Source organism: Bufo gargarizans, chromosome 4, assembly GCF_014858855.1.
Source record: "Bufo gargarizans isolate SCDJY-AF-19 chromosome 4, ASM1485885v1, whole genome shotgun sequence".
Taxonomy (NCBI): Eukaryota; Metazoa; Chordata; class Amphibia; order Anura; family Bufonidae; genus Bufo; species Bufo gargarizans.
In genome coordinates, this window is record NC_058083.1 from 48,379,422 (window position 1) to 48,406,479 (window position 27,058).

General features: G+C 46.6%; 1 protein-coding gene across 1 annotated transcript in view; it reads left to right on the plus strand.

Moving 5' to 3' along the window:
* The window catches only part of SCARA5 (scavenger receptor class A member 5), a 252,915-nt gene that overhangs the window by 138,262 nt on the left and 87,595 nt on the right, over nt 1-27,058 (plus strand). The window contains exons 5-6 of the mRNA XM_044289598.1: nt 3,639-3,719; nt 24,804-24,902. Coding sequence (XP_044145533.1) covers nt 3,639-3,719; nt 24,804-24,902 — 180 coding nt within the window. The remainder of the gene's footprint in view (nt 1-3,638; nt 3,720-24,803; nt 24,903-27,058) is intronic.

Sequence of the window (27,058 nt, forward strand, 5' to 3'; positions counted from 1 at the left end):
TGGCGGATTGGTCGCGGGTCTCCACGTTTAGGGAGTTTTACTTCCGTCCGGGCCCGCATCCTTTCGCCTCTATTTTGGATGGGCTTTAAACTAGCAATAGGAGCCTCCGTGTCTTGATATAAAATTGAATGATTTTCCTAAAATATGACGTAAAGTCATGATTTTATGAAAGACACGGAGGCGAGTATTGCCCCACCCGTTAGTTTTTTCCCTCCCTGGGGGTCTTTCGTATGTGCTCTGTTGGGGGGGTTGTTCACGTTGTTCGTGTTTTTTTGTTGCATTGCTGTTAATTTATTATTATAATGTTGACTTGTCGGTTGCTTCCGGACGTAGGTATAATGTACACGGCTTGACGTCGTTGCTGTTATTCTCTTCTTTGTTTTTTCTTTTAAGGTGGATCTCATTGAGTCGCTTGGACTGCTGTGCGGTTCGTTCGTCAGCTTCCGGTTTGAAGTCATCTTTTCCTGGGTCGTTCTTCAAGGATGAGGTGTTCGTTTCGTTGGAGTTTTTCCTGGTGCCGGTTGTTCCAGTGTTCGGTGGATGGTGTCTTCGAGCCAAAGAAAGAGGAAGACAAGCTGTAGGGGTGTTCCCTTTATACTAGGACTAAGGGGGAGGGTCGTGTACCCATTGGCTGATTTTCTTGTTGACTTCTTTGCTGCTATTGTGTGTCAGTAAAGAAAGGGTTAAGCAATACTCGCCTCCGTGTCTTTCATAAAATCATGACTTTACGTCATATTTTAGGAAAATCATTCAATTTTTGGACCAACTCTTTAAAAAACATAAATAAAACTTCCCTCCTTATCTGCTGCTTCCAACTTCATATTCTTTGTCTTGTGGTGTGTCAAAACATCTTCAATATGTTTTAGTAACCGGGTCGTGAACTGTTTCTATTTTATTTATGTGAATATGATAAAACCCCCAGATTTGTGGTGAAACAACCTTTATATTAAAGTTCTGGCTTTAGGTGATGGCTCCCCTCCCTCCCTAGCCTCAATCATTTTTGGCTTTTCTTAGATTGTTTCTTCATTTCTGCTGAGTTTGTCCAAACTGAAGGCACTTGGAGTGAAGACAAGAGAACTTGTTGGATGGTGTCCATCTCTAAAACATGTTCTACCTTCAGGTGGAATTTCGTTGCTGTTTGCTGAAAGGGGCTTTGGGTTGATTTAATTTGGTCTACTATCCAGTGTAGATCTAGGAAGGTGGCAAAGGTTATGGTACCTAAAGGGATTCGATAGAATGTTGTGAGATCCTGTCAGAGGGGAGGGGAGGGGGAGGGGAGGGGGAGGGGGAGGGGGAGGGGAGGGGGAGGGGGAGGGGGAGGGGGAGGGGGGGGGGAGGGGGAGGGGGAGGGGGAGGGGGAGGGGGGGCAAAACAAGACCTCTCACTGACACATGCTGCGAGTTCCTTGCATTCAACTTGCTCATGTGTGTCTGGCCTAAGCGTTCAGCTTATTTGCAATGCCACCACTGTGTGGAAATATTGGACTTCCTGTTTGACACTGTATGGCAGAATTATTCTGTCGCTCTATAGCGGTGTCATTTCGTTAATTTACTGTGGTGTTATTCAGTGACAGTATGTTGAAGTTCAGAAGCTGTTGAGGAAGAGTTGGGAGGTCCCCATACACATCAGATGGTCAACTGATCTAGATAAAATCTGAGAGTTTGGCCAACCTTAGTCTAATGTATATGGCCAGCTTATTTCTTCAGCCTATACTTGTATACAGTAGATAGCATCACATACGTAACCATAGATAGATAGATAGATAGATAATGTTTCTACTATCCCTTCACCATTGTACATCTCTGAACCTCTCGTTTCATCTTGTGCATTCGTCTTTGGAGCAAAACCCTTCCAAAGACTTCTCAGGCTCTCGCCATGATCACGCATTGTGGTTATAAATGTTCTGCCAGAGATACCACTTTGGTATTGACGTTATGACACAGCCTGTCGTCAGTCGGCGATCGCTGTTTATATCCCAACGTTCGAAAAGACCACAACATAAAGCGAAGAGATTATTTTTTCGATAAACTACATTTTTTGAAATTAAGATTTCCCATTCCTGGATGCCAGGGTGCCTTCAGTGAACATCTTCTCATCTTCACCCTTCGGGGGTGATGCGGATTATGTTACACATGGGAAGCACTCAGTCCAGCACATCGTGGATGGAGGAGGAGGAGGTTTCTACAGGTCGACGGTTATACAAAAATATTTCAAAAACAAACTCATGACATGTTTTATGACTTTCATTAGGACAACTCATGAGGGGTCAATTATCAAATAATGTTACTTGTTTAGCTCATTTTGGTAGTCATCTTTTTTTAACTTTTGCACGTTAAAGGGACAATTAAAAAATGTTTTGAGCTGGGAAAAAAATGGGTCTAAAGCAGGGGTGCACAACCTGCGGCCCGGGGGCCACATGCGGCCCTCAATACCATTCTTTGCGGCCCCCAACCATCTGGTAACAGATTTGTATGCCTATGTCTAGTGTCTGCTCACATGTATCTTTCATGTATTTTCCCATTAGATGGGAGTACCAGAAGTGTAACCAGACATTAATGATATATACTGTATGTTTAATATGCCATAAGTACAGTATTTCAGTTGGTAATATCTCCTTTAAGTTTTATTTTCGGCCCTTGGAATTGGTTCAGGCTGACAATGTGGCCCCCAACCAGAAAAGGTTGGGCACCCCTGGTCTAAAGGCTGTATTACACTAGCAGATCATCGTGCAGATCATCACTAACAAGAGTTCGTAGGAACGTGCATTAGCGATGATCTACGTGTATAATACTGCCGCCAGTTACCCGATAAACAAGCAAATGCTCGTTCATTGGGCATTTGCAATCTTTAAGCATGCTCAAAAATCATTGTTTGCTGGCAACAGATTTTGCCGTCTAATCAAGGTCTGCTGCCGGCAAACTGTGATTTTGTATGGGGACGAGTGATGGCATTAGCGATCGCAACTCGCCATACTGTGGAGGAGATCACTGCATGTAATATAGCAGTGGTCTCCTCCACTGACGAGCAGGTGATTGTTGTATTGTCAGTCGCAACTGCTAGTGCAGGGATGGCCAACCTGCGGCTCTCCAGCTGTTGTAAAACTACAATTCCCACCATGCCATGCTGTAGGCTGATAGCTGTAGGCAGTTTGCATGCTGGGAGTTGTAGTTTTGCAACAGCTGGAGAGCCGCATGTTGGCCATCCCTGTGCTATTGTAATACCAGCCTTAGTCAGAACATGACCTGGTATCTTATGGCCAAGAGCAGTGGGCATGTTCTCTGTCCTAGACCAAGATCACTGTGCAAAGAGTCTGAGGAAGAGGTGACCGGTGTCTATCACTTATTGTCAATACCGTGATCCTATCTTATCCTCCTTAAGATTTTTCATGAAGTTTTTACCATTCATTGTAATCACATCCTGTAATGATACTAAGATAAAAATTATCTGGTGAAATGCCAGCTCTCACTACTAGTTCCATTGTTGTGGACATCTACTATATGAAAAGCCTAGTGAAGCTTGAAAATGTAGCCTTACATGAAACATCTGAGTAGTTTACATGTCAATCACCTGAGAAATATGACTTCTTCTTAATAGTCTATATCTGTGACTAATTGCCCACAATTTTGTTTCTTTTCTAGGTCCACCAGGACCAAAGGGAGACCAAGGTCATGAAGGAATGGAAGGAGAACCTGGCGCTCCGGGGCTTCCTGGGTTTAGAGGTGACAATAATTTATCTGCAATTTTTACTGAATTTCCTTCAACATCACACCCCATTGGTGGAGAAACTCTGTTTATAAGAGGAACCTCAAGAACGTCTTCTTAGATATCACTAGGTCATTAGACAGGTCCATTGTTTTAATGAAAAACCATAGTGTGGTGATTCCACAATATTGTGAAAATCAAATTTAAGTCTAACCCTTTCCAAACCCATCCCTCCTTCTCAACAGTTGGTAGTAGTCCATGGCAAGTTTTTGACTTTGTATTTGTTTTTGCCCAACTCTTTGGCTTTGGTTTACATTGGTTTTTACCCCAGTGTTTTACTTGCCTGCTTGGTAGACTTATGAGATGTTTATGACACGGTGCGGTTCACCGTGATGTGTGTGGCCATGTAGGCTGGCTGCAGTCTCCCTGGCGTACTGGTTGCAGGTTTTCTCCCTGTGTATGCTGGTTGCTAGGGGCTGTGTGCTGGCTGCGGTGTCTGGTGTGAGCCCTGCCCTGTTGTGTGTACCCCTTTGACTGTTTCTGTATCTATTTATGTTGCAACGTCCGTATTGGCTACGTATGGTTCCCGTGTATCTGCTTCTGTTTGGTTCTATTGGGGTTAATTTCCCTGTTCTATGAATGTGCTTCTGTGGCTTGGTGGGGCTTCTCTGGTGCCTCCTTAGGGCTCATGCACACGAACGTATTTTCTTTCCGCTTCCGTTCCGTTTTTTTTTGCGGACCATATGCGGAACCATTCACTTCAATGGGGCTGTAGAAAATACAGAAGTTACTCCGTGTGCATTCCGTTTCCGTTTGTCCGCATGGCCGTTCCGCAAAAAAGTAGGGCATGTTCTATTATTGTCCGCAAATCACGGTCTAAGGCCCCATTCAAGTCAATGGGTCAGCAAGAAATACAGAACGCACACAGAACACATCCGTATGTCATCCGTATTTCATCCGTATTTTGCGTATCCATACTGTAGAAATGCTATGCCCAGCCCATATTGCTCATGTGTTTGGGGATTAATAAGTTACTGTTTCTGTATACGATCCGCAAAAAACTGATCAAATACGGAAACCATACGGATATGTTTTGTGCAATAACGGAACGGAAGAGGACTTAAATCAGAGAAGAAAAAACTCAGATACGGAACAATAGATCAGTGAAAAACAGACCGCAAAACAACAACGGTCGTGTGCATGAGCCCTAAAGAAGCCTTATCTTCCTGTGAGCTGGGAGGCTGGGGGTCAGTCAGTCTTGTTCTGTTTCAAGGTTTAGCATCTTGCTGCTGACCCAAGGGGTCTTACCATCCACCCATTTGTATGGTTCAGCCTAATTTTACTCTGTTATATTCGGTTTCTTGTATCTTGTTTATACTTGCCTGATTTGTATCTGTTCTGCATTGTGCTCTGTACCTGCCCTGTCTGATTTATCACATTTTGGTCTGTTATCATGTGTTCTGTTCCATGTATCGCCTAGCAGTGTGTAACTGCATCTGAGCCTAGCAGAGCTGATCTGCGTCTGTTCCTGTTCATGTCTGTTCTTGTCTGCTCCATGATCGCCTAGCAGTGCATAACTGTGTCCGTTATGTATTCTGTCCTAGTCCTGTCTGTCAGTGTTTCACTGTTTCTATGTTACCTTCAGAAGAGGGTTCCTGTGTTCCCCGGAGGGGGAATGCCCACAATATCTGAATCTGTATCTGATTTTGTTTCTGTACCTGCTGTCTTACTTGTACTTGTGGTACCATTGCTGATATCTTCTGTTATGCCCGACCAGCTGCCACTGATTTGGTGTTACACTTGGAGTCGCCCCTGGCAACTACTGTGGCTCAAGTCTATCCTCACCATCAGAGGCGCTAGTGAAAACCAGGTGTTGCTTAGTTACGCCCCTCCAGTGAGTAGCCAGTCAGTGTCAATAGTGGGTTCAAATCCACTGGTCCGTTACAGTTTAATTGATACTGGCAGGCATTTGCTACAATATACCTCTCAGCCCAGTAGTTACCAAAGCGTAACTATCAGTTCTTGGGCTTCATTGCAAAAAATGTGTGCTGTTTATAATACTTTTTATGTGGCTGGGGGTCTCCTCAGGCTCCAGGACCCTGGTGTGACTGCTGCACCCGCATAGGTACAATCTTTCTGTGCTCCCTATAGATGCAGTTTTGGGTTGTAATGTGGTTCACCAATACATTGGTGCTTATTAGAACAACACCTATGTAAAGGGAGGGATTAAATAATTAATCATGGGGCAATTTAACTATGAGACAGAAGACATACCTTGTCATTGGCCTATTCACTGCTCTCCCCTCACTCATTATTACTATTTTATATCATTGCTCATTTTATCTGTCAATAACCCACAGACACGCCACATTGTTTGTTTCAGCTGAATGCCAACATTTCACGTCATTCACAATTTCCACATGATTTGCAAAATTGCCACAACTACTAAACTGCTTCCACATGAGATATTCACATCAATCATACTATTCTCTGCAGCTAAGACGACTGTGAGTAATTCACAGTAATGAGAGGAAAATTATCAGTGACCCTCCACATACTATGAAAACAATGTTCAAAACGACGTACAAGCTTCACTGTACTATTAATACAGTATAACTTCTAGAATACTACCTCCTATATACAAAATTATAAATAACTATAAACAAATATGTACAAGAATATAACACCCCCTACTATGTGGAAGAATATAACTACTATAATACTGCCTCTTATGTACAAGAGTATAACTACAGGGGCGTAACTAGAAGTGACTGGGCCCCACAGCAAATTTTTGTATGGGCCCCCCCCCCAACTGCTCCCAAACCCCCTCTCCCCGGCTACACAACCGTATTTTCCTGTGTAAACCCAACTCCCTTGGGTTGGTCACGATCTAGACCATACCCAAGTAAAGGGGCTGAAGACTTATGCTCCGAGTGAAGGGGCGGAAGACGTATGTCAATGTGAGATTTAAGTTTTTACTTTTCAATAAACTAGTAAAGATTTGTCACCTTCTGTTCCCACTTTGTCATTTTAGGGAAACTGATAGCACAGAGAGCGAGAGACTGAGAGGATGTGATTGCAGTTTACATGTCCCACAGCAACACCAAATCAAATCTTGTACAACTTTCTTGCCACTCCACACATGTCGCCATTTGTCATGCAAATTGATGTGGCCGGATCCTTAATGCACTGTCTGGACGCACCCTAAGGCCGAATGCACACGGCCGTGTTCCGCAGCCGAGAGTGGTCCGTGGTAACGCGGCCTGGATTCCTGTTCAGAGCAGCAGCGCACGGCGTCATTGGTTGCTATGACGCTGTGCGCTTCCTGCTGCCGCCACAGTACACTAATACACTGGTATAGATCATACCAGTGTATTACTGTACTGCGGTGGTAGCAGGAAGCGCACGCCGTCATAGCAACCAATGACGCCGTGCGCTGCTCTGAACAGGAATCCAGGCCGCGTTACCACGGACCGCTCTCGGCAGCGGAACACGGCCGTGTGCATTCGGCCTGAGCCTCAGGCCCCATGCACACCGCCGCTGTTCACGGCCGTGTGCGGGCCGTGGAACCGCGGCCTGGATCCCTCCTGAGTGCAGGAGCGCACGGCGTCACTGGTTGCTATGACGCCGTGCGCTCCCGGCTGCCGGCACAGTACAGTAATACACTGGTATAGATCATACCAGTGTATTACTGCATTGCGGCGGCAGCAGGGAGCGCACGGCGTCATAGCAACCAGTGACGCCGTGCGCTCCTGCACTCAGGAGGGATCCAGGCCATGGTTCCACGGCCCGCACACAGCCGTGAACAACGGCCGTGTGCATGGGGCCTTATGCAGACGTCCGTGAAACACGTTCCGTGAGATACCGGACTGGCATTGCAGGAGCGCACAGCGTCATAGCAACCAATGACACAGTGCGCTCCTGCAATGCCAGTCCGGTATCTCACGGAACGTGTCCCACGGACGTCTGCATGAGGCTTAAGACTTCTGATTTCCAACACCTTATCTCCTTGTCACACACAGAAGAAGATCAATGATATGTTCAGATTACCCTATGAATTTTTAGTAGAGCAACATCATAAAACATCATATGGGTCAGCACAGATCTGTCCCGGCTCCATTACAATGGCCTCCACTAGTCTATAGACTTTCTCTGTCCCTATTCCTTATAAACTACCTAGAAAAGAGATGCTCTGCAGAGGTAGAAAGGATCCATCCCTTCTGATGCTCTGCAGGCAGGACGGACTGAGCCCGGGCCGCATCCTCATCATTGCTGCACAGTAGACGGCTCTTCATGGAGAAAGGATGAATCACCCTAGGTCCCCACAGGCTGCAGAGCATCACACCTGACTGCAGCGCCGCTGCATTCGGGGGAGGAGGCTGCAAAACCTCTTGACTGAGGGCAGGGGGAGGAGGATTGTAGGGAGGATATACCTGTCCGGCCTGGCAGGGTCAGCTGGGTGACGGAGGGTCCCGGAGAGGCCTCCCGGCCCGAGCTCTGCTTCTGCCTCGCACTGACTGGGGGAATTCGGTGGGCGGGCCTAATTTCAACAGCGCGCTTCCGGATGTACCAGCTCGATTCCAGTACTGTCTGGCTCGGGCAATATGATGCACTGCGTGGCAGGGGCGGAGAACGATGATGGACAGGACGGGCCCCCAATGTTGACGGCGCTGCACTGAAAACTTGACTGACACGCTGCCGGGTGCCGGGCCCCTTGTCAGCCCGGGCCCCGAAGCAGCCGCTTCCCCTGCTTCCCCGGTAGTTACGCCACTGTATAACTACTATAATACTGCTCCTATGTACAAGAATATAACTACTATAATACTGCTCCTATGTATAGGAATATAACTACTATAATACTGCTTCTATGTATAGGAATATAACTACTATAATACTGTCTCCTATGTACAAGAATATAACTACTATAATACTGCTCCTATGTACAAGAATATAACTACTATAATACTGCCTCCTATGTACAAGTATATAACTACTATAATACTGCTCCTATGTACAAGAATATAACTACTATAATACTTCCTCCTATGTACAAGAATATAAATACTATAATACTGCCTTATATGTACAGGAATATAACTACTATAATACTGCCTCCTATGTACAAGAATATAACTACTATAATACTGCCTTCTATGTACAGGAATATAACTACTATAATACTGCCTCCTATGTACAAGAATATAACTACTATAATACTGCTCCTATGTACAATAATATAACTACTATAATACTGCCCCTATGTACAGGAATATAACTACTATAATACTGCTCCTATGTGCAAGAATATAACTACTATAATACTGCCTCGTATGTACAAGAATATAACTACTATAATACTGCTCCTATGTACAAGAATATAACTACTATAATACTGCCTCCTATGTACAAGAATATAACTACTATAATACTGCCTCCTATGTACAAGAATATAACTACTATAATACTGCTCTTATGTATAAGAATATAACTACTATAATACTGCTCCTATGTACAAGAATATAACTACTATAATACTGCTCCTATGTACAAGAATATAACTACTATAATACTGCTCCTATGTACAAGAATATAACTACTATAATACTGCCTCCTATGTACAGGAATATAACTACTATAATACTGCTCCTATGTACAGGAATATAACTACTATAATACTGCTCCTATGTACAAGAATATAACTACTATAATACTGCCTCCTATGTACAAGAATATAACTACTATAATACTGCCTCCTATGTACAAGAATATAACTACTATAATACTGCTCCTATGTACAGGAATATAACTACTATAATACTGCCTCCTATGTACAAGAATATAACTACCATACAGGTGAAACTCGAAAAATTTGAATATCGTGCAAAGTTCATTTATTTCAGTAATGCAACTTAAAAGTTCAAACTCATATATGAGACTCATTACATGCAAAGCGAGATATTTAAAGCCTTTATTTGTTAAAATTTGGATGATTATGGTTTACAGCTCATGAAACCCCAAAGTCTCAGTTTTGAGGTACCCTCTGCTCAGGGGTTATGGATGAATTAGCTGACTAGCTTAATTTTAAGCTGCATTAATGCAATTCCTTTTAATTTGCATTACTGAAATAAACTGACTTTTGCACGATATTTAAATTTTTCGAGTTTCACGGTGATCGTCATGTATATTTCCGATCACCGCCGCCTGGCGGGTGGTGATCGGAACAAGGTGCCTGCTCAAATCATTGAGCAGGCACCTTGGCTAAATGCGCGGGGGGTCTCGTGACCCCCCCGTGTCGGCGATCGTCGCAAACCGCAGGTCAATTCAGACCTGCGGTTTGCGGGTTTTCAATGTTGCGGCGGCTGGTGGCGGTGCCATCGGGTCCCCGTGGGGCTGTAGGGGGGACCTGATGGCATGGAAGGCAGCGCGATGCCTAAGGAAGGCATCGTGCTGCCTTCCGGTGACGAGCCTGTGAGATCCAGCCCCCTGGATCTCACAGGTCGGAAGCTGTATAAGTAATACACACAGTATTACTCATACAGCCAATGCATTCCAATACAGAAGTATTGGAATGCATTGTAAAGGATTAGACCCCCAAAAGGTGAAGTCCCAAAGTGGGACAAAAAATAAAGTGAAAAATAAAAAGTTGAAAAAATAAATAAAGTGGGAAGAAGGGGCTAGGAAAAGACCCCGAAACGCGTCTGGTTTCTAAGACCCGCACATCAGCTGATTAATACGTCTTGACCCCTATATTCTGGACTTGGATCTTCAACCTGCTGAATCCCCGATTTTATTACGGCATACAGCGAACATTCTGACCTGAAGCACACAGGGTCATGATAAACGCTAAACTCTATCTTTACATCTGCTACACCTGTTAAAGACAGGAAGACTACGGGAGAATATCCACATCGGGGGCTGTTTATTTGCCTGAATTACTCCAGTTGAATCTCCGCATTCAGGTACCGCCGGATCTGACTCCATTAGCCACGTGGGACGCCACTGTGAGCTTCAGTAAGACGGCAAATCGAAAGTATAATCACTGTATGCCATATAGGGGATATATGTCAAATTTGTGCAAATAATCGAATGGAATTTTATGAATTTTGTCCGGACACCCTCTCGAATAATTACTGAGCAATTTGTCGACAAACACTCATCGATTATCAGCATATCGATTTTATATATTCGAATCCAAACCGATCAGGTTTATCCTTTAAGGCTCCACACGCCAAATCCTGAGTCTCTCACAGTACCCTTTATTTTATGTATTTTCATAGCATATTTTGATATTTATGATGCTGGCCATATCTACATTCTGAATTGTTCTTAGCCACATTACCATCTACTGTTCTTATTTGCTAGATATTACCATTTTAGCCATTATTGTTTTAGTAATTTTAATTGTCCTATTTGCATCAGGTATAATAAATATTGTCACCATTATATATTTCATTTTGTCTGTATCTCTGTATGGTCCAGGTGTGAGTGCTCAGCCTATCTACTTTTTCTAGATGCCTGATCAACTCATGGTCACTAGCTTGTCTAGTTCCGTGAGTGAAGGTGTTTTTGAAGTTCTGCTTTGCTGTGTACCGGACCCTACTTTTGAATTTATCCAATTTTGCTTGTTTGCCGCCTGCCCTGACCCCGGACTTCCTGACCACGTACATCCCCTCGGTGCTTGTACCGGTATCTCTGACCCCCTGGTCAGCTGACACTGACTCGAGGACTGCTCTGGAGTGGCACCTCGCAACTACCCTAACATTTCAAGCCTATCCTTACCATCAGAGGCTCTAGTGAAGACCAGGCAGTTGCTTAGTCACGCCCCTCCAGAGTATAGCCATTCAATGGTACAGTGGGTCAACACCCGCTTGCATAACAGTTTACTCAGACCATGGACCCCGCTGATCTGAACCCTCCCAGCCTCACCGTGTTACACCAGGAGTTGGCCCAACAGCGTTAGCACCAGGATCAAATCCTGTCCTAGTTACATAATGTGAATTTGCGTCTAAATGACCTGACGTCTGCTAAACCAGCATCATTGGGTCGCTCTGCCGCGTTTAACCCGGATTCTGCTCTGCCATCTTCCTACGTACCTGTCATGGAACCATGAACCAGACGTACAACAGAGATAGGTGGAATAAGAAGGCTTTATTGAAAATCAAGCCGTAGCTAAAGTCCAAACGGATGGCTAAACTGAAGCAGGGTCTTGCGTAGACGGAGGTCAGGAACCAGGAGGGTAGTCAGACGTAGCCAGGATCAGGAACCAACGGGGTAGTCAGACGAAGCCAGGATCGGGAACCAACGGGGTAGTCAGACGAGGCCAGGATCAGGAACCAGAAGCAGCAGCAGTCTTTGAAGCATGTGCACACAGGAGGACCAAGCAAGGAACTGAAGCCACAGACCTTCTATATATATGAGCTAGGCATCCAGCTCCTCCCAGTGGGAAGGAGGAGCCGCAGGGTGGGAGGCTACAAGAAACCCAGAAACCAAGATGGCCGCCAGCACATGTCAAACGAAGGAGAACAGTGAGAAGGTAAGACCATGACAGTACCTCCCCCTCAAGGGCCCCTCCTCCGCGGAGTAAGGAACGGTTTCAGAGGGAAGCGTGCGTGGAAGGCTCGGAGCAACGCAGGAGCATGGACATCTGTGGAGGGAACCCAGGAACGCTCCTCTGGACCATAACCACGCCAATGGACCAAAAACTGCAACCGACCGCGGACCAGGCGTGAGTCCAGGATATTGCTCACCTCATATTCCTCACGATTGCCCACTTGGACCGGACGGGGCCGAGGAACCGAGGAAGTGAAACGATTGCACACCAATGGCTTCAACAGGGAGACATGAAACACGTTGGAGATCCGCATGCCAGGAGGAAGCGCAAGGGCATAGGCTACCGGGTTTACCCTGTGAAGCACTCGGAAGGGACCAACAAAGCGAGGCGCCAGCTTGGGAGTGGGCACTCGAAGGTTGAGGTTGCGGGTGGACAACCATACACGGTCTCCGACCTGGTAGGAAGGAGCGGGCGCTCGTCTGCGATTAGCCTGGAGTCTCTGGCGTTGCGCAGAGACCTCAAGGGACCTCTGGATCTGTACCCAAGAAGTACGTAGGACGGAAAGGTGATCCTCCACAGCCGGAGTATCCTGGGGAGAGAATACCTCCGGTAACACGGCAGGTTGGAACCCATAATTGGCCATGAAGGGAGACGTCCCAGAGGAAGAGTTCACCGCCGTGTTCCTGGCAAACTCAGCCCAAGGCAGGAGGTCAACCCAATTGTCTTGGTGATCGGAGACATAGCAACGAAGGAATTGCTCCAAGGCCTGATTGGATCGTTCTGCGGCCCCATTGGACTGAGGGTGGTAGGCCGAGGAGAAAGAGAGATGAATCCCCAACTGGGAGCAAAAGGCGCGCCAGAACCTGGACACAAACTGACTCCCCCGATCCGACACAATCTCCTTGGGCAAACCGTGCAACCGGAAGACCTCCCTGGCAAAAATCGAGGCCAACTCTTGTGCAGAGGGTAACTTCTTGAGAGGAACACAGTGGCACATTTTGGAAAACCGATCCACAATCATGAGAATGACCGTATGGCCTCGGGATGCAGGAAGGTCCACAATGAAATCCATCCCCAGGTGGGACCATGGACGCTCCCCGGTGGCTATGGGTTGCAAAAGGCCCAACGGAAGGTGCCGAGGGGACTTACTCTGGGCACAAACGGAGCATGCCGCTACATATGCGGCGATGTCGGAACGTAGAGAAGGCCACCAGAACAGACGTGAAACCGCCCAGGACAGCTGATTCTTTCCAGGGTGCCCCGCGGCCTTGGAGTTATGGTAGGTTCGCAACAACCGAGTGCGCAACTCCTCAGGCACAAAACATCTGCCGTTGGGTCTCCCAGAGGGAGCACCAGATTGAGCCGCCAAAATCTGCTCACCCAGAGGAGAGGTCAGGCTGGTGCGAATAGCAGCCAGGATCTGATTCGGGGGTATGACCGTAGTCGGAATCGACTCCTCCCCGGACAGCTCGGAGTACTGCCGTGATAAGGCATCCGCTCTGATGTTCTTGGAGCCGGGTAGGTAGGAGACCACGTAATTAAAACGTGACAAGAACAGAGCCCATCTGGCCTGACGTGGTGTCAATCTCTTGGCCTCAGAGAGGTAGGTCAGATTCTTGTGGTCCGTCAGGATGAGAACCGGAACCACCGAGCCCTCGAGCAAGTGCCTCCATTCTTTAAGGGCCTGCACGATGGCCAATAACTCCCTGTCACCAATCTGATAGTTGCACTCCGCGGAAGACAGTTTCCGGGAGTAAAACCCACAAGGAAGCAGAGGACCCTCTGGTGTTCTACGCTGAGACAGGAGGGCGCCTACTCCCGTCTCAGACGCGTCCACCTCGAGGACAAAAGGCAACCCAGGGTTGGGATGCGACAGAATCGGAGCCGACACAAAGGCGGACTTTAGAGCCTCAAAAGCTCGGATGGCCTCGAGCGGCCAGACCTGAGGATTACTGCCCTTCCTGGTCAGATCCGTGAGAGGCTTGGCTAGCATGGAAAAGTCCCTGATGAACTTCCGATAATAATTGGCGAAGCCCAAAAAGCGCTGCAGGGCACGAAGCCCACTGGGCTGGGGCCACTGTAAGACAGCCGAAACCTTCTCAGGATCCATGGAGAACCCCTCAGCGGAAATGATGTAACCTAAGAAGGTTACCTGGGATCGGTGAAATTCGCATTTCTCAAGCTTACCGAACAGCTTGTTCTCTCGTAAGCGTTGCAACACTCGTCTGACATCCAGAATGTGGGCCTCCATGGATGCAGAATATACCAAGATGTCATCCAAATAGACCACCACACACTGCTGCAACAGGTCACGGAAAACATCGTTGATGAATTCCTGGAAGACTGCGGGCGCATTGCACAACCCAAAGGGCATAACCAAGGATTCATAATGACCGGTCCTGGTGTTAAACGCGGTCTTCCACTCATCGCCCGCCTTGATCCTTACCAGGTTATATGCCGCCCTCAGGTCGAGTTTGGTAAAGACCGTGGCCCCTTTGAGGCGATCGAACAGCTCGGAAATCAAGGGTATCGGGTAAGCGTTCTTGATCGTGATGCGATTGAGACCCCTGTAGTCGATGCAAGGCCTCAACTCACCGCCCTTCTTTTTCACAAAGAAAAATCCAGCCCCTGCCGGGGACGAGGATTTGCGAATGTGTCCGCGTGAAAGCGCCTCCCTCACGTACTCCTCCATGGCCTCATTCTCCGCTACCGACAGTGGATAGACTTTGCCACGAGGAGGAACGGCACCAGATTGTAACTCTATGGCACAATCGTATGGGCGGTGCGGAGGTAGGGCAACCGCACGCACCTTATCGAATACATCCCGGTACTCCTCGTATTCAGGAGGCAACAGAGAGTCCGAGGAAGTACACAGCAACTTGACAGGCCCATGGATGCAACTAGCCCCACACTGCGGTGACCACGAGAGGATCTCGGCCGATCTCCAATCGAAAGTCGGATTATGCTTCTGGAGCCAGGGGTACCCCAAGACCACCGAGTAGTGTGGAGACGAAATAACCTGGAGACAGACCGACTCTCTGTGAACGGCACCAATGGCCATCCCCACTGGAAGGGTCTCCTGAGTCACGTGTGGCGGCAGAAGGGGTCTGCCGTCTATCGCCTCAAGAGCCAGTGGGGAACCTCGAGGCTGCAGAGGAATGGAATTGGCGGCGGCGAACACACTATCAATGAACAAGCCACCAGCACCAGAGTCCACCAACGCCTGGGTCGTCACCGAGCCCCCGACCCAGGAGAGGACAACAGTAATCAGTGGTTTGTCAACACGGGAAACCGGGGACGAGGAGACTCCACCCAAGATCTGCCCCCGACAGGATCTCAGGTGCGAGCGTTTCCCGGACGGTTCGGGCATGCCAACCGAAAATGCCCACCGAGACCACAGTACATGCATCGGCCCTCGCGTCTCCGGAGTACCCTCTCCCCCTCGGACAGGCGAGCAACCCCCAGCTGCATGGGTTGACCCCCAGACCAGTCATCCCCAGGAGGCGTGGGAGGAGAGGGAGGCACGGGTGGGACAGCACACGTAGGCGCCAATCTGTTAGAAGGCCTCCGCAGGCTCTCCTTAAAGGAAGGTCTCTCCCTGAGTCTGGTGTCAATCAAAATCAGGAAAGAAATAAGGGACTCGAGCTCCACTGGTAGGTCCTTGGCTGCAATCTCATCCTTCAAGGCATCCGAGAGACCATGAGAGAAAGCAGCGACCAGAGCCTCATTATTCCAGCCCACCTCTGCTGCCAGGGTACGAAACTCAATGGCGTATTCAGCTACGGATCGTGAACCCTGTCTGATGGACATAAGGAGCTTCGCAGCAGAGGCAGCACGAGCCGGCACATCGAATACCTTCCGAAGAGAAGCAACAAAACCGGAAAACTCGGCAACCACCGGATTGTTGTTCTCCCATAAAGGGCTGGCCCAGGCCAAGGCCTTGTCCGAGAGCAGCGAGATCAAGAAGCCCACCTTTGATCTCTCAGTAGGAAAGGCATGTGGCAGCAACTCAAAAAAAAAGGCCACCTGGTTAAGGAAACCTCGGCACTGAGTTGGCTCTCCCCCAAAGCGCTGTGGAAGGGGGGCAGAACCGGTCATACCCCGAAACACCGCAGGTGCAGCAACAGGTGTCGGGGTAGACTCTGGCGCAACAACCGGAGCGGCAGTAGGAGCGGGCCCAGGAGCGACAACCGACCCATCGGCAACGGAAGCTAAATGAGCCGTGCGTTCAAGCAGGGTTTGTAACGCCACAGCGAACCGACCCAACAGGTGATCCTGCTGATCAAGTCTGGCAACCAGCGTAGGTAGCGAGGATGGCCCTGTACCGTCAGAATTCATGGCTTGGTCCTAATGTCATGGAACCATGAACCAGACGTACAACAGAGATAGGTGGAATAAGAAGGCTTTATTGAAAATCAAGCCGTAGCTAAAGTCCAAACGGATGGCTAAACTGAAGCAGGGTCTTGCGTAGACGGAGGTCAGGAACCAGGAGGGTAGTCAGACGTAGCCAGGATCAGGAACCAACGGGGTAGTCAGACGAAGCCAGGATCGGGAACCAACGGGGTAGTCAGACGAGGCCAGGATCAGGAACCAGAAGCAGCAGCAGTCTTTGAAGCATGTGCACACAGGAGGACCAAGCAAGGAACTGAAGCCACAGACCTTCTATATATATGAGCTAGGCATCCAGCTCCTCCCAGTGGGAAGGAGGAGCCGCAGGGTGGGAGGCTACAAGAAACCCAGAAACCAAGATGGCCGCCAGCACATGTCAAACGAAGGAGAACAGTGAGAAGGTAAGACCATGACAGTACCAGAATCTGGACCTCATCTTTCAGCTCCTCCACACTTCATTGGTTACCCTAAGCAGTGCCAGAAGTTCATAAATTAATGCATCCTTAATTTTGAACTCTTGCCTTACCAATTTGCCTCAGACCATGCCAGGGCGTTTCGACAAGCCAGGATGCACCACCTAGGCCGCATCCTCTATACTGCGGTTGCGTCAAGGGAGCCAATCAATGGGCCAGTATGCAGTCTTGTCCTGTACCCTGGCCTCTGAACTAGGCTGGAATAACAAGGCACTTGTGGCTACTTTTTGGGAGGGTCTCTGTGGGAAAATTAAGGACGAGCTGGCCGTACAGGATGTTCCTTCTACATCTCCCTGGCTTTTAGAATTGATTTGCGGTTCCAGGAACGTGCCAGAGAGGTGGCTCGTGAGAGGAGACCTTTCTGCCTGGTGTCTTCCCTTCAGTAAGCTTCTACCCCTCAGCCTTCTATGTTGTCTAAAGCTCCAGGGCCCATGCAGGTCGACCAAGTCAGGCTGACTGAACAGGAACGTGATCACCGCTGTGCCAAAGGACTTTGTTTCTATTGTGGTGGTTCTGATCATGTGCCCCATGCTTGTCCCCTGAAGCCGGGAAACTCCTGAGCCTAGGGTCTGTTGGAGAGGCGGCCCTAGGTGAAGATAATTCCTCTCTACCCCTGACTCTGCCGGCAACTTTGTCGTTTGGAGATAATCGATTCACAGAGATGGCTCTTCTGGATTCCAGGTCGGCAGGAAACTTCCTGCAGCAAGCCATAGTGGATAGATTTGGTATTCCAGTCCGACGCCTGCAGAGACCATTGCTGGTGTTATCTGTCGATGGAAGGGCTCTATCTGAGTCTGTACAATTTACTACTGAACCTGTGAAACTCGTTTTTGATTCTTCCAAGTCTGTCTCATCCTCTACTTTCGGGAATACCATGGCTCCGTATCCATGAACCTGTTCTTGATTGTAAGTCCGGAGAGGTGCTTAGTTGGAGATAGTCCAGCCTTGGAAAATGTTTTTATCCTTTTCAGCTTGCTCGGTTACCCCGGGTACCACCAAATCTTGACGATCTGCCTGCAGCATATCATGCCTATGCCAACGTCTTCGATAAGAAGGAGGCTGAGACGATTGTCTCAGCCTCCTTCTTATCGAAGAAGGTTCCTGGTTCTTCACCTCCTTGTGGTCGTATTTATCCCCTGTCGCCAGCAGAGACACAAGCCATGTCTGAATATATTAAAGAAAATCTTGATAGAGGATTTATCCAGAAATCATCTTCTTCGGCTGGCGCTGGCTTCTTCTTTGTGAAGAAAAAAGATGGTTCTCCTCAGACATGCACCAATTATAGGGGTCTAAATAAGATCACAGTCAAGGACAAATACCCTCTTCCCCTTATTCCAGAGTTGTTTGACCTCCTCAGAAGAGCCTACAAATTAATCCGAATTCATCAAGGGGACAACTGGAAGACCGACTTTAACACCCATGAAGGTCACTATGAGTATCTGATGATGCCTTTCGGGCTAAGCAATGCCCCGGCAGTATTTCAAGAGTTTGTCAATTATATCTTCAGAGACTTACTCTATTCCTGTGTTGTAGTCTATCTTGACAACATTCTAATCTTCTCCTCAGATTTGGTCTCCCACCGGAAACAGGTCCACCTGGTTCTAAAAAGGCTTAGAGAGAATGATCTGTGCGCCAAATTTGAAAAATATATCTTTGAACAATCCTCACTTCAATTTCTAGGGTACATATTATCTCCTACTGGCCTGCAGATGGATCCTGATAAGCTGTCCGTGACTTTGAAGTGGCCCCGCCCTTCTGGTTTAAAGGCAATTCAACGTTTCCTAGGGTTCCCAAACTACTACCGACAGTTTGTGCCACACTTCTCTTCTTTGACAGCTCCCATCTCAGCCTTGACGTGCAAAGGGGCGAATCCCAAAAATTGGACTGCTAAGGCTTAATCAGCCTTTCAAGCCTTAAAGCAGGCCTTCTCTATGGCTCCAGTACTCCATCGTCCAGTAAGCAATTTTTTCTGGAGGTGGATGCACCGTCTATTGGAGCTGGGGTGGTGCTTTCACAAAAATCTCCCTCAGGTAAGATGACAACCTGTGGCTTCATCTCCAGGGCATTCTCTGCTCCTGAGCGCAACTACTCGATTGGGGACAGAGAGTTGTTGACCTTCAAGATGGCATTGGAGGAATGGCGGTACCTTCTGGAGGGAGCTATTGATCCTGTTGTGATCTATACCGACTGTGACGGACTGAACCGTCACTGGGGCTGCTGGAGAGGCCTGAGGGCCAGCCTCCTTCCTACAGACTATGGACCGAGAACTATGGAGACCCCCTCAGACCTTTTGGGGTTACAAGGAACTATAAACCCTGATTTATGTGTGTATGTTTTTATATGCCACATATTTCCTATTGCCCATTAAAAAGGCATGGTGTGGATTCAGCAACACAAAAAGGGTTAACTCTGCACTGAGACTCCCACTGATTGTGTTAGTGATGGGATTAAGATAGTTGATTATAATAGCAGCTGACTCCTATGATACACTCAGAAGATAATCCCATCACATGTGTCTCCTCTTTCCATTCATTCATTATGGAGGGGGTGAAGATATCTGTTTGCATGTTCATTGTTGATTGCATCAAAGACAATGCCAGTGTGTTTGTTAATTGCTTCACAGACAATGCCATTGTGTTTGTTGAATAGGGTTAGTTTTGTGTTTAAACTGTACAGCATTGGCTGCTATGTCATGTCCTCAGTATGTCATGTGTATATAAGTCAATTCTGTGTGTTCAATAAAGAGTTCCTGTTTTACCCTTCATCATGTTGAGGCTGGTGTTTGGGTAACTGATCGACACTGGGGATTGCTATATGCTGAAGATTTGCTATACTCCCCTGGCTATACTATTAGCTCTTGTAAGAGCTGTTCCTGCTCTCTGGATTTAGGAGAGGTTCACCCACTGGAGCCTGGAGCCTTGCCGTAGGTCCAGGGTGGTTAGGAGACGGTGAGACCTCAACCAAGCTTCGGCGGTTCGTGGGGTCTGCAGCGCTTACGGTGTCAAGCGGAGTGCTTGGAGTCCTCGAGAAGCACTAGGAGCATCATTAGACGGAGGTATCTGGTCGGGGTGCTAGGAGATCCGTTACACCGACCACAAGAACCTCACCTATCTGCAGTCTGCACAGAGACTTAATCCTCGACAAGCTAGATGGTCCCTGTTTTTTACCCGTTTTGATTTTGTTCCTTACTTTTGTGCTGCAGATAAGAACATCAAAGCAGATGCCCTCTCGAGATCCTTTGATTCTACTGACCAGGAGGAAGAGCCCCAACATATCATCGACCCCCCTAAGAATTCTGCCTGCCCTGTCAAGCTATCTAAGATTCCTTCTGGAAAGAAATTTGTTGCAGAGTCTCTCAGAAAGCAGGTCTTACTATGAGGCCATTCATCTAAAGTGGCGGGTTATGCCAGCCAGCGAAAGACCTTCAAATTCATCGCCCAGCGGTACAGGTGGCCTTCCATGCGACAAGACATCCAAGAATTGTCAGTTTGTCCCTCCTGTGCGCAAATAAGGAATAAGACTTCCAAACAACATCCAGCTGGCCTTCTGCTACCTCTTCCTGTTCCTGAGGTTCCCTGGCAACAAATTACCATGGACTTTTTTACAGATCTACACACTTCCTCTAGTTGTTCTCTGATCTGGGTAGTGGTAGACTGCTTCTCTAAAATGGCGCATTTCATTCCTTTGTTTGCCCTTCTGCTCCCCAACTTGCCAAGAAATTTATCAAGCACATTTTCAGTCTCCATGGCTTCCCTCTCCGTATTGTGTCCGATAGAGGTATACAGTTCACTTCAAAATTCCGGAGAGCTCTCTGCAAGCTACTGAATGTATCCCTGAACTTCTCTTCAGCCTATCATCCACAGTCAACAGTCAAGTGGACCGTGTCAACCAAATTCTTACCAACTTTTTTCGCCACTTTAGTAATATTCATCACAACAACTGGGTTGAACTATTACCCTGGGCTGAATCTGCCAAGAAATCTATTTTTTTTGTTGTTTATGGTCAACAACCTAACATCCCACTCCCGGTGTCTTCTTCTTCTGGTATCTCTGCTGCGGATCCAACTTCAAGAGAGTTCTCTAAAATCTGGGAGGAGACCAGGGGAGCTCTGAAAGAGGCTTCTGTGTGCATGAAGGAGGCTGCTGATAAAAGATGTAGAGATTCTCCTAAGTTCCATCCTGGTGATAAAGTATGGCTTGCCTCCAAATACATGCGGCTCAAAATACCTTCTTACAAATTGGGTCCACTCTTCATCGGTCCATTTGAGATTCTCAAGCAAATTAATGATGTTTCTTACAAGCTTAAGCTGCCGGCCTCTCTTCGGGTACCAAATTCCTTCTACGTCTCACTGCTGAAACCTGTAATCAAAAAACCTGTCTCAGCTCCTGTTGCGGTCAGTGATGAAAACGTCTATGAAGTAAAAGCTATTCTGGGGAGTAGAGGTAAAACCTTGTTTCTTTGGGTGGATCGGAAGGGGTTTGGTCCTGAGGAAAGATCTTGGGAACCTAGAGAGAACATCAATGCCCTTTTTCTTCTGAAAGGCCTGAGGAGAGGGAGTGTAAGGGAGGGGGTACTGTTAGCCCAGCGATCTGTGCCGGCACTGCTGCCCCTACCTGCGGGCACGGGAGCAGGGCTCCCTCTCTCCCTCCTTCTGCTATGCGCCATGCTGACAAGCACGGGCAGCAAGTAGCTTAACTGTTGCATCTGTGATCCATGCCAGAGTTTACTTCCTGCTGGAGACCTGTACTGTTTGTTAGGGCTTGCATGGGTGTGTCTCTCCTCACTTGTGATGCAGCACGTACACGCCCTCTGACCAGGGGCGTAGCTAAAGGCTAATGGGCCCTGGTTCAAGAATTCAGCTTGGGCCCCCCCTTCCCTTAGTGCTTGTTGGCAAGGGGCAGGGGAGCACATAGCCTTCCTGCTGCCAGAGGCAAACATTGAAAGGGCACCCTTCCCTTCAGCCAGAGGTGTAAATTGACCAGCATGCACTTTCTATAATGCCAGTGTCTTATGTGGCACAAGGGTTTTTGGGCCCCTCAAGTTCCTGGGCCCGGTAGCGACTGCTACCTCTGCGCCCCCTATAGCTACGCCCCTGCCTCTAACTTACCAGCCTATGGCTGGATTGCAGGAAGTATTTAAAGGCCTTTCCTGCCCCAGGAAGATGCCTTATCAACTCATGGCCACCAGCTTGTCTAGGTCCGTGAGTGAAGGTGTTTTTGAAGTTCTGCTTTGCTGTGTACCAGACCCTGCTTTTGGATTTATCGGATTTTGCTTGTTTGCTGCCTGACTCTGATCTTGGACTTCGTTTATGGACCTTGCTTGATCGCTGCCTGCCCTGACTCCAGACTTCCTGACTACGTACATCCCCTTGGTGCTTGCACCGGTATCTCTGACCCCCTGGTCAGCTGCCACTGACTTGTGGACTGCTCTGGAGTGGCACCTGGCAACTACCCTAATGGCCCAAGCTTATCCTCACCATCAGAGGCCCTAGTGAAGACCAGGTAGTTGCTTAGTCACGCCCCTCCAGAGTATAGCCAGTTAGAGGCACAGTTGGTCCATACCCACTTGCATAACAACTACTATAATACTGTCTCCTATATACAAGAATATAACTACTATAATACTGCACCTATGTACTTGGAAGAATATAACTACTATAATACTGCCTTCTATGTACAAGAATATAACTACTATAATACTACCTCCTATGTACCAGAATATAACTACTATAATACTGCCTCCTATGTACAAGAATATAACTACTATAACACTGCTCCTATGTACAAGAATATAACTACTATAATACTGCATCCTATGTACAAGAATATAACTACTATAATACTGCCTCCTATTTACAAGAATATAACTACTATAATACTGCTCCTATGTACAAGAATATAACTACTATAATACTGCCTCCTATGTACAAGAATATAACTACTATAATACTGCCTCCTATTTACAAGAATATAACTACTATAATACTGCTCCTATGTACAAGAATATAACTGCTATAATACTGCCTCCTATGTACAAGAATATAACTACTATAATACTGCCTCCTATGTACAAGAATATAACTACTATAATACTGCCCCTATGTACAAGAATATAACTACTATAATACTGCTCCTATGTACAAGAATACTACTACTATAATACTGCCTCCTATGTACAAGAATATAACTACTATAATACTGCTCCTATGTACTAGAATATCACTACTATAATACTGCTCCTATGTACTAGAATATTACTACTATAATACTGCTCCTATGTACTAGAATATAACTACTGTAGTACTGTCTCATGGTTCATTTATTAAAGAGGACCTTTCACTAGAATAAAACTTCTAAACTAACTATACAGGCATGTAGAGCGGCGCCCAGGGACCCCCCTGCACTTACTGTTATACCTGGGCGCCGCTCCGTTCTCCCGTTATTGCCTCCAGTATCTTCATAGTTAGGCTCCACCCAGGGGAAACTGCCGGCGTCTCCTTCTCCCATGCTGTAGTGCTGGCCAATCACAGCGCTCAGCTCATAGCCTGAGAGAGAAAAAAGCCTCTCAGGCTATGAGCTGTGCGCTGTGATTGGCCAGCACTGCAGCATGGGAGAAGGAGGCGCCGGCAGGTTCCCCTGGGTGGAGCCTAACTATGAAGATACTGGAGGCAATAACGGGAGAACGGAGCGGCGCCCAGGTATAACAGTAAGTGCAGGGGGGTCCCTGGGCGCCGCTCTACATGCCTGTATAGTTAGTTTAGAAGTTTTATTCTAGTGAAAGGTCCTCTTTAATAAATGAACCATGAGACAGTACTACAGTAGTTATATTCTTGTACATAGGAGGCAGTATTATAGTAGTAATATTCTAGTACATAGGAGACAGTATTATAGTAGCTATATTTTTGTACATAGGAGCAGTATTATAGTAGTGATATTCTAGATGATGAATGTAGACACCTGTTGTCTGGCACTGGAGCCGAGGCCACCTCACAATCCCATGCTGCTTCTATAATCACTGATGCACCAGATTGATTCCAGAGCGCGCTCTTCTGCCAATACACAAATCCAATGAACTCTTTAAACATTTGTTGTGTTTCGGAGCCTGTTTGTTTAACACGTTGTAAATACGTCGGCAGCTGCCCTCATCGCCGGCATGAAGAAATCACTCACTGTACTTGTTCAGTTGAACTTCTGTCCTCTTCCGAGCTTCTACAACATTGTCTTTACGCACTGGCACAAGTTGTAAGGCATGTAATATTATACATCACATACAATACACTCAGTGGGGTCCCTAATAGTACATGGCCTTCTGCAACTTTGTGCTATCAATTCATTTCAAAACCACTGATGACATCTGGCTGGTCAGTAACTATGAAATCTCACACATGGCAGCATTGCTGGGGCCAGACATTAGTACCAGGACTGGAGCCCATCACCCAAGCACTGATTTCAAAAAGGGAAATTAGTCATTGGACGTCAGATTAAAGTCCGCCTCTCACATCCTATAATATTGGCACAGTCCCCGGTACAGTAGGCAGTCCTCAGGTTCTTGTTATCGTGAAGCACACCATCATTGGGGTGTCCTCCACTTAGGGCAGTGACAGCTGTTAGGAGCACATTTCTGCTTTACATAAGTGGTTATTAGATTGTTTATTTTGCATCAAATCAGACTTTTTTTCTTTTTTACAGGCCTTCCTGGTGAAAGAGGTCTTCCTGGTCTACCCGGTCAGAAAGGAGATCAAGGAGATATTGGGCTTCCTGGCAGTATGGGTCTACGTGGACTTAAAGGTACATTGTATTTATTTTGTATGTATATACACTGTATCTTATGTGAGTTTGGCATGAAAGTAGGTGACGTGGACCTACCTCACTGCCTATCTATATAAATGGTTGCGAAAGCTCATATTATCGATAAATAGCCCTACAAGGCTACAAACCAATATTCTAATTTCATACTTCCTTCGGTGGAGAAGCCATATCAAGGGGTTCTGAGTCCCAAAGGTAGAATGTGAGCCCAATCCAACCTCTATCAACCCTAGTTATATATGTATTTCAGATATGATCTAATACAGTTGAAACCAGAAGTTTATATACACTATATAATTATGGTATTCATAATTGATCAAACACAGGAAAGGTTTATTCTGATGGCATGTCAGATATTGAGAAAAACATGCATCTGTGTCTTTTTATATAGTTTATGTAAACTTCTGGTTTCAACTGTAAGACAAAAACAGGCATTCACTTTTTTGACCACATTTCCTTCCTGGTGAAAGTAGTCTTGGTCTGCCCGGTCAGAAAAGAGATCAAGGAGATATTGGGCTTCCTGACAGTATGGGTCTACATGGACTTAAAAGTACTTTGTAACTATTTTCCTTGTTGTATATCTTATGTGAGTTTGGCATGAGAGTAGGTAACGTGGACCTACCTCACTACTTGTCTATAGAAATGGTTGTGAAAGCTCATTTTATCGATAAACAGCATTACAAATCGATCTAATAATTCCATGTAGAAGCCATGCACAAGCATATATGCCACCGTTCCTATATTTGGTCGTAGGGAGAGAGTTCCAAGTCCCAAAGGTAGAGGGGGAGCCCACACCAATTTCCATCAACTATAGTTTCATAAATTGCTGATGAGATCTAAGAAGACAGAAACAGGCATTGGCTTTCTTTGATCTTTTTGATAATGTTGACTCTTCTGCTTCTTAAATTAGTCTCATGTGCAGTATTTTTCTTTTTAAACTCTTGTGAAAGTAACTTGTCACAGTAAATTTTCTAATCTAGTAAAATATCTTGAAATATTCTGATGATGACATGATGGGATTAGAGGCTGGAGATTCTGAGAATGTTCCTGGACAATGGTAAAATCAAATGCAATTAATGGCAATGTTCCTCAGATCAAATAGACATTTGCGTTCCTGGCTCCAACCTTCTGGCATTCTCTCCGGGATCGTATTCTGTAAATGAGAGAACGCACGCACAATAAGCTCTGCCTTTCCGTGACATAAGGACCGATGCCTGAGGCAGCTTGACAAAGATTAATGCTAATGGTCCAGTGGTGCATGTACCATATGTAACCATACTCCAAAAGGTCTGCCAAGATCTTACAGTGCCAAGGAGAAGTGCCTACCCAAACAGCTGAGACTTAAATACAATTAACTTTGTCCAAATATATTTTGGGTTTGAGGCTGAGATATTTCAGTATATTCATGCAAAGTAGCTCATGTCAGCCAAACCATAAACTCCTCCAAAGTCAGGAGTGGCCAATCAATAGACATCTGTTTCAGGGTTTTTGCCACTCGTTAATACAGAACAGGGTACTGGTTTACTGCAAGAACCTCAAAATAGCTGTCTACAGATGGACTACTCCTCCTAGTTTGGATGGCATGAGCTAATTTACATATTTGTTTCCTATAGAGCACTGCCAGAAATTAGCTATAAAGTGTATTCTCTTACCACCCAAGGCAGGGGTTTTAGAAAGCTCTAGCTAGAAGAATACTAAATACACATGTCCAGTGGCAACCAGGGGCATAGACATTGTCCTGGAGCTGCAGGAGACCCAAAAGGTCCCACTGCCCTATATCATGAGACCAATGATACATATATTTACAAAGACCAGTTTCCCTGCACATCCAGAGCTTGGTTTGAAGAATTGTGCTGTATATTTCATATTCCTTATCCCGAGGAACCAAATCTGATAAATGCATTAATAATTGGATGCGCAACCGGGGAGTTGGGAACCAAATAGTCACAATTTTTACTAGAATGTGTCCTACTTTCCCCAACTCTCCAACCCTGCAGCAGCTTTAATGACTGGCCCTCGTTCTCGTGGTGGGATATTCACTTTAGTCATATTTTTTCATGTATTAGCCACCACCACGCTCCGTCTTCTTGAAACATTTTCAGTTAATACTAGTTTTGCTATTGTTTTCCGTACCCAAC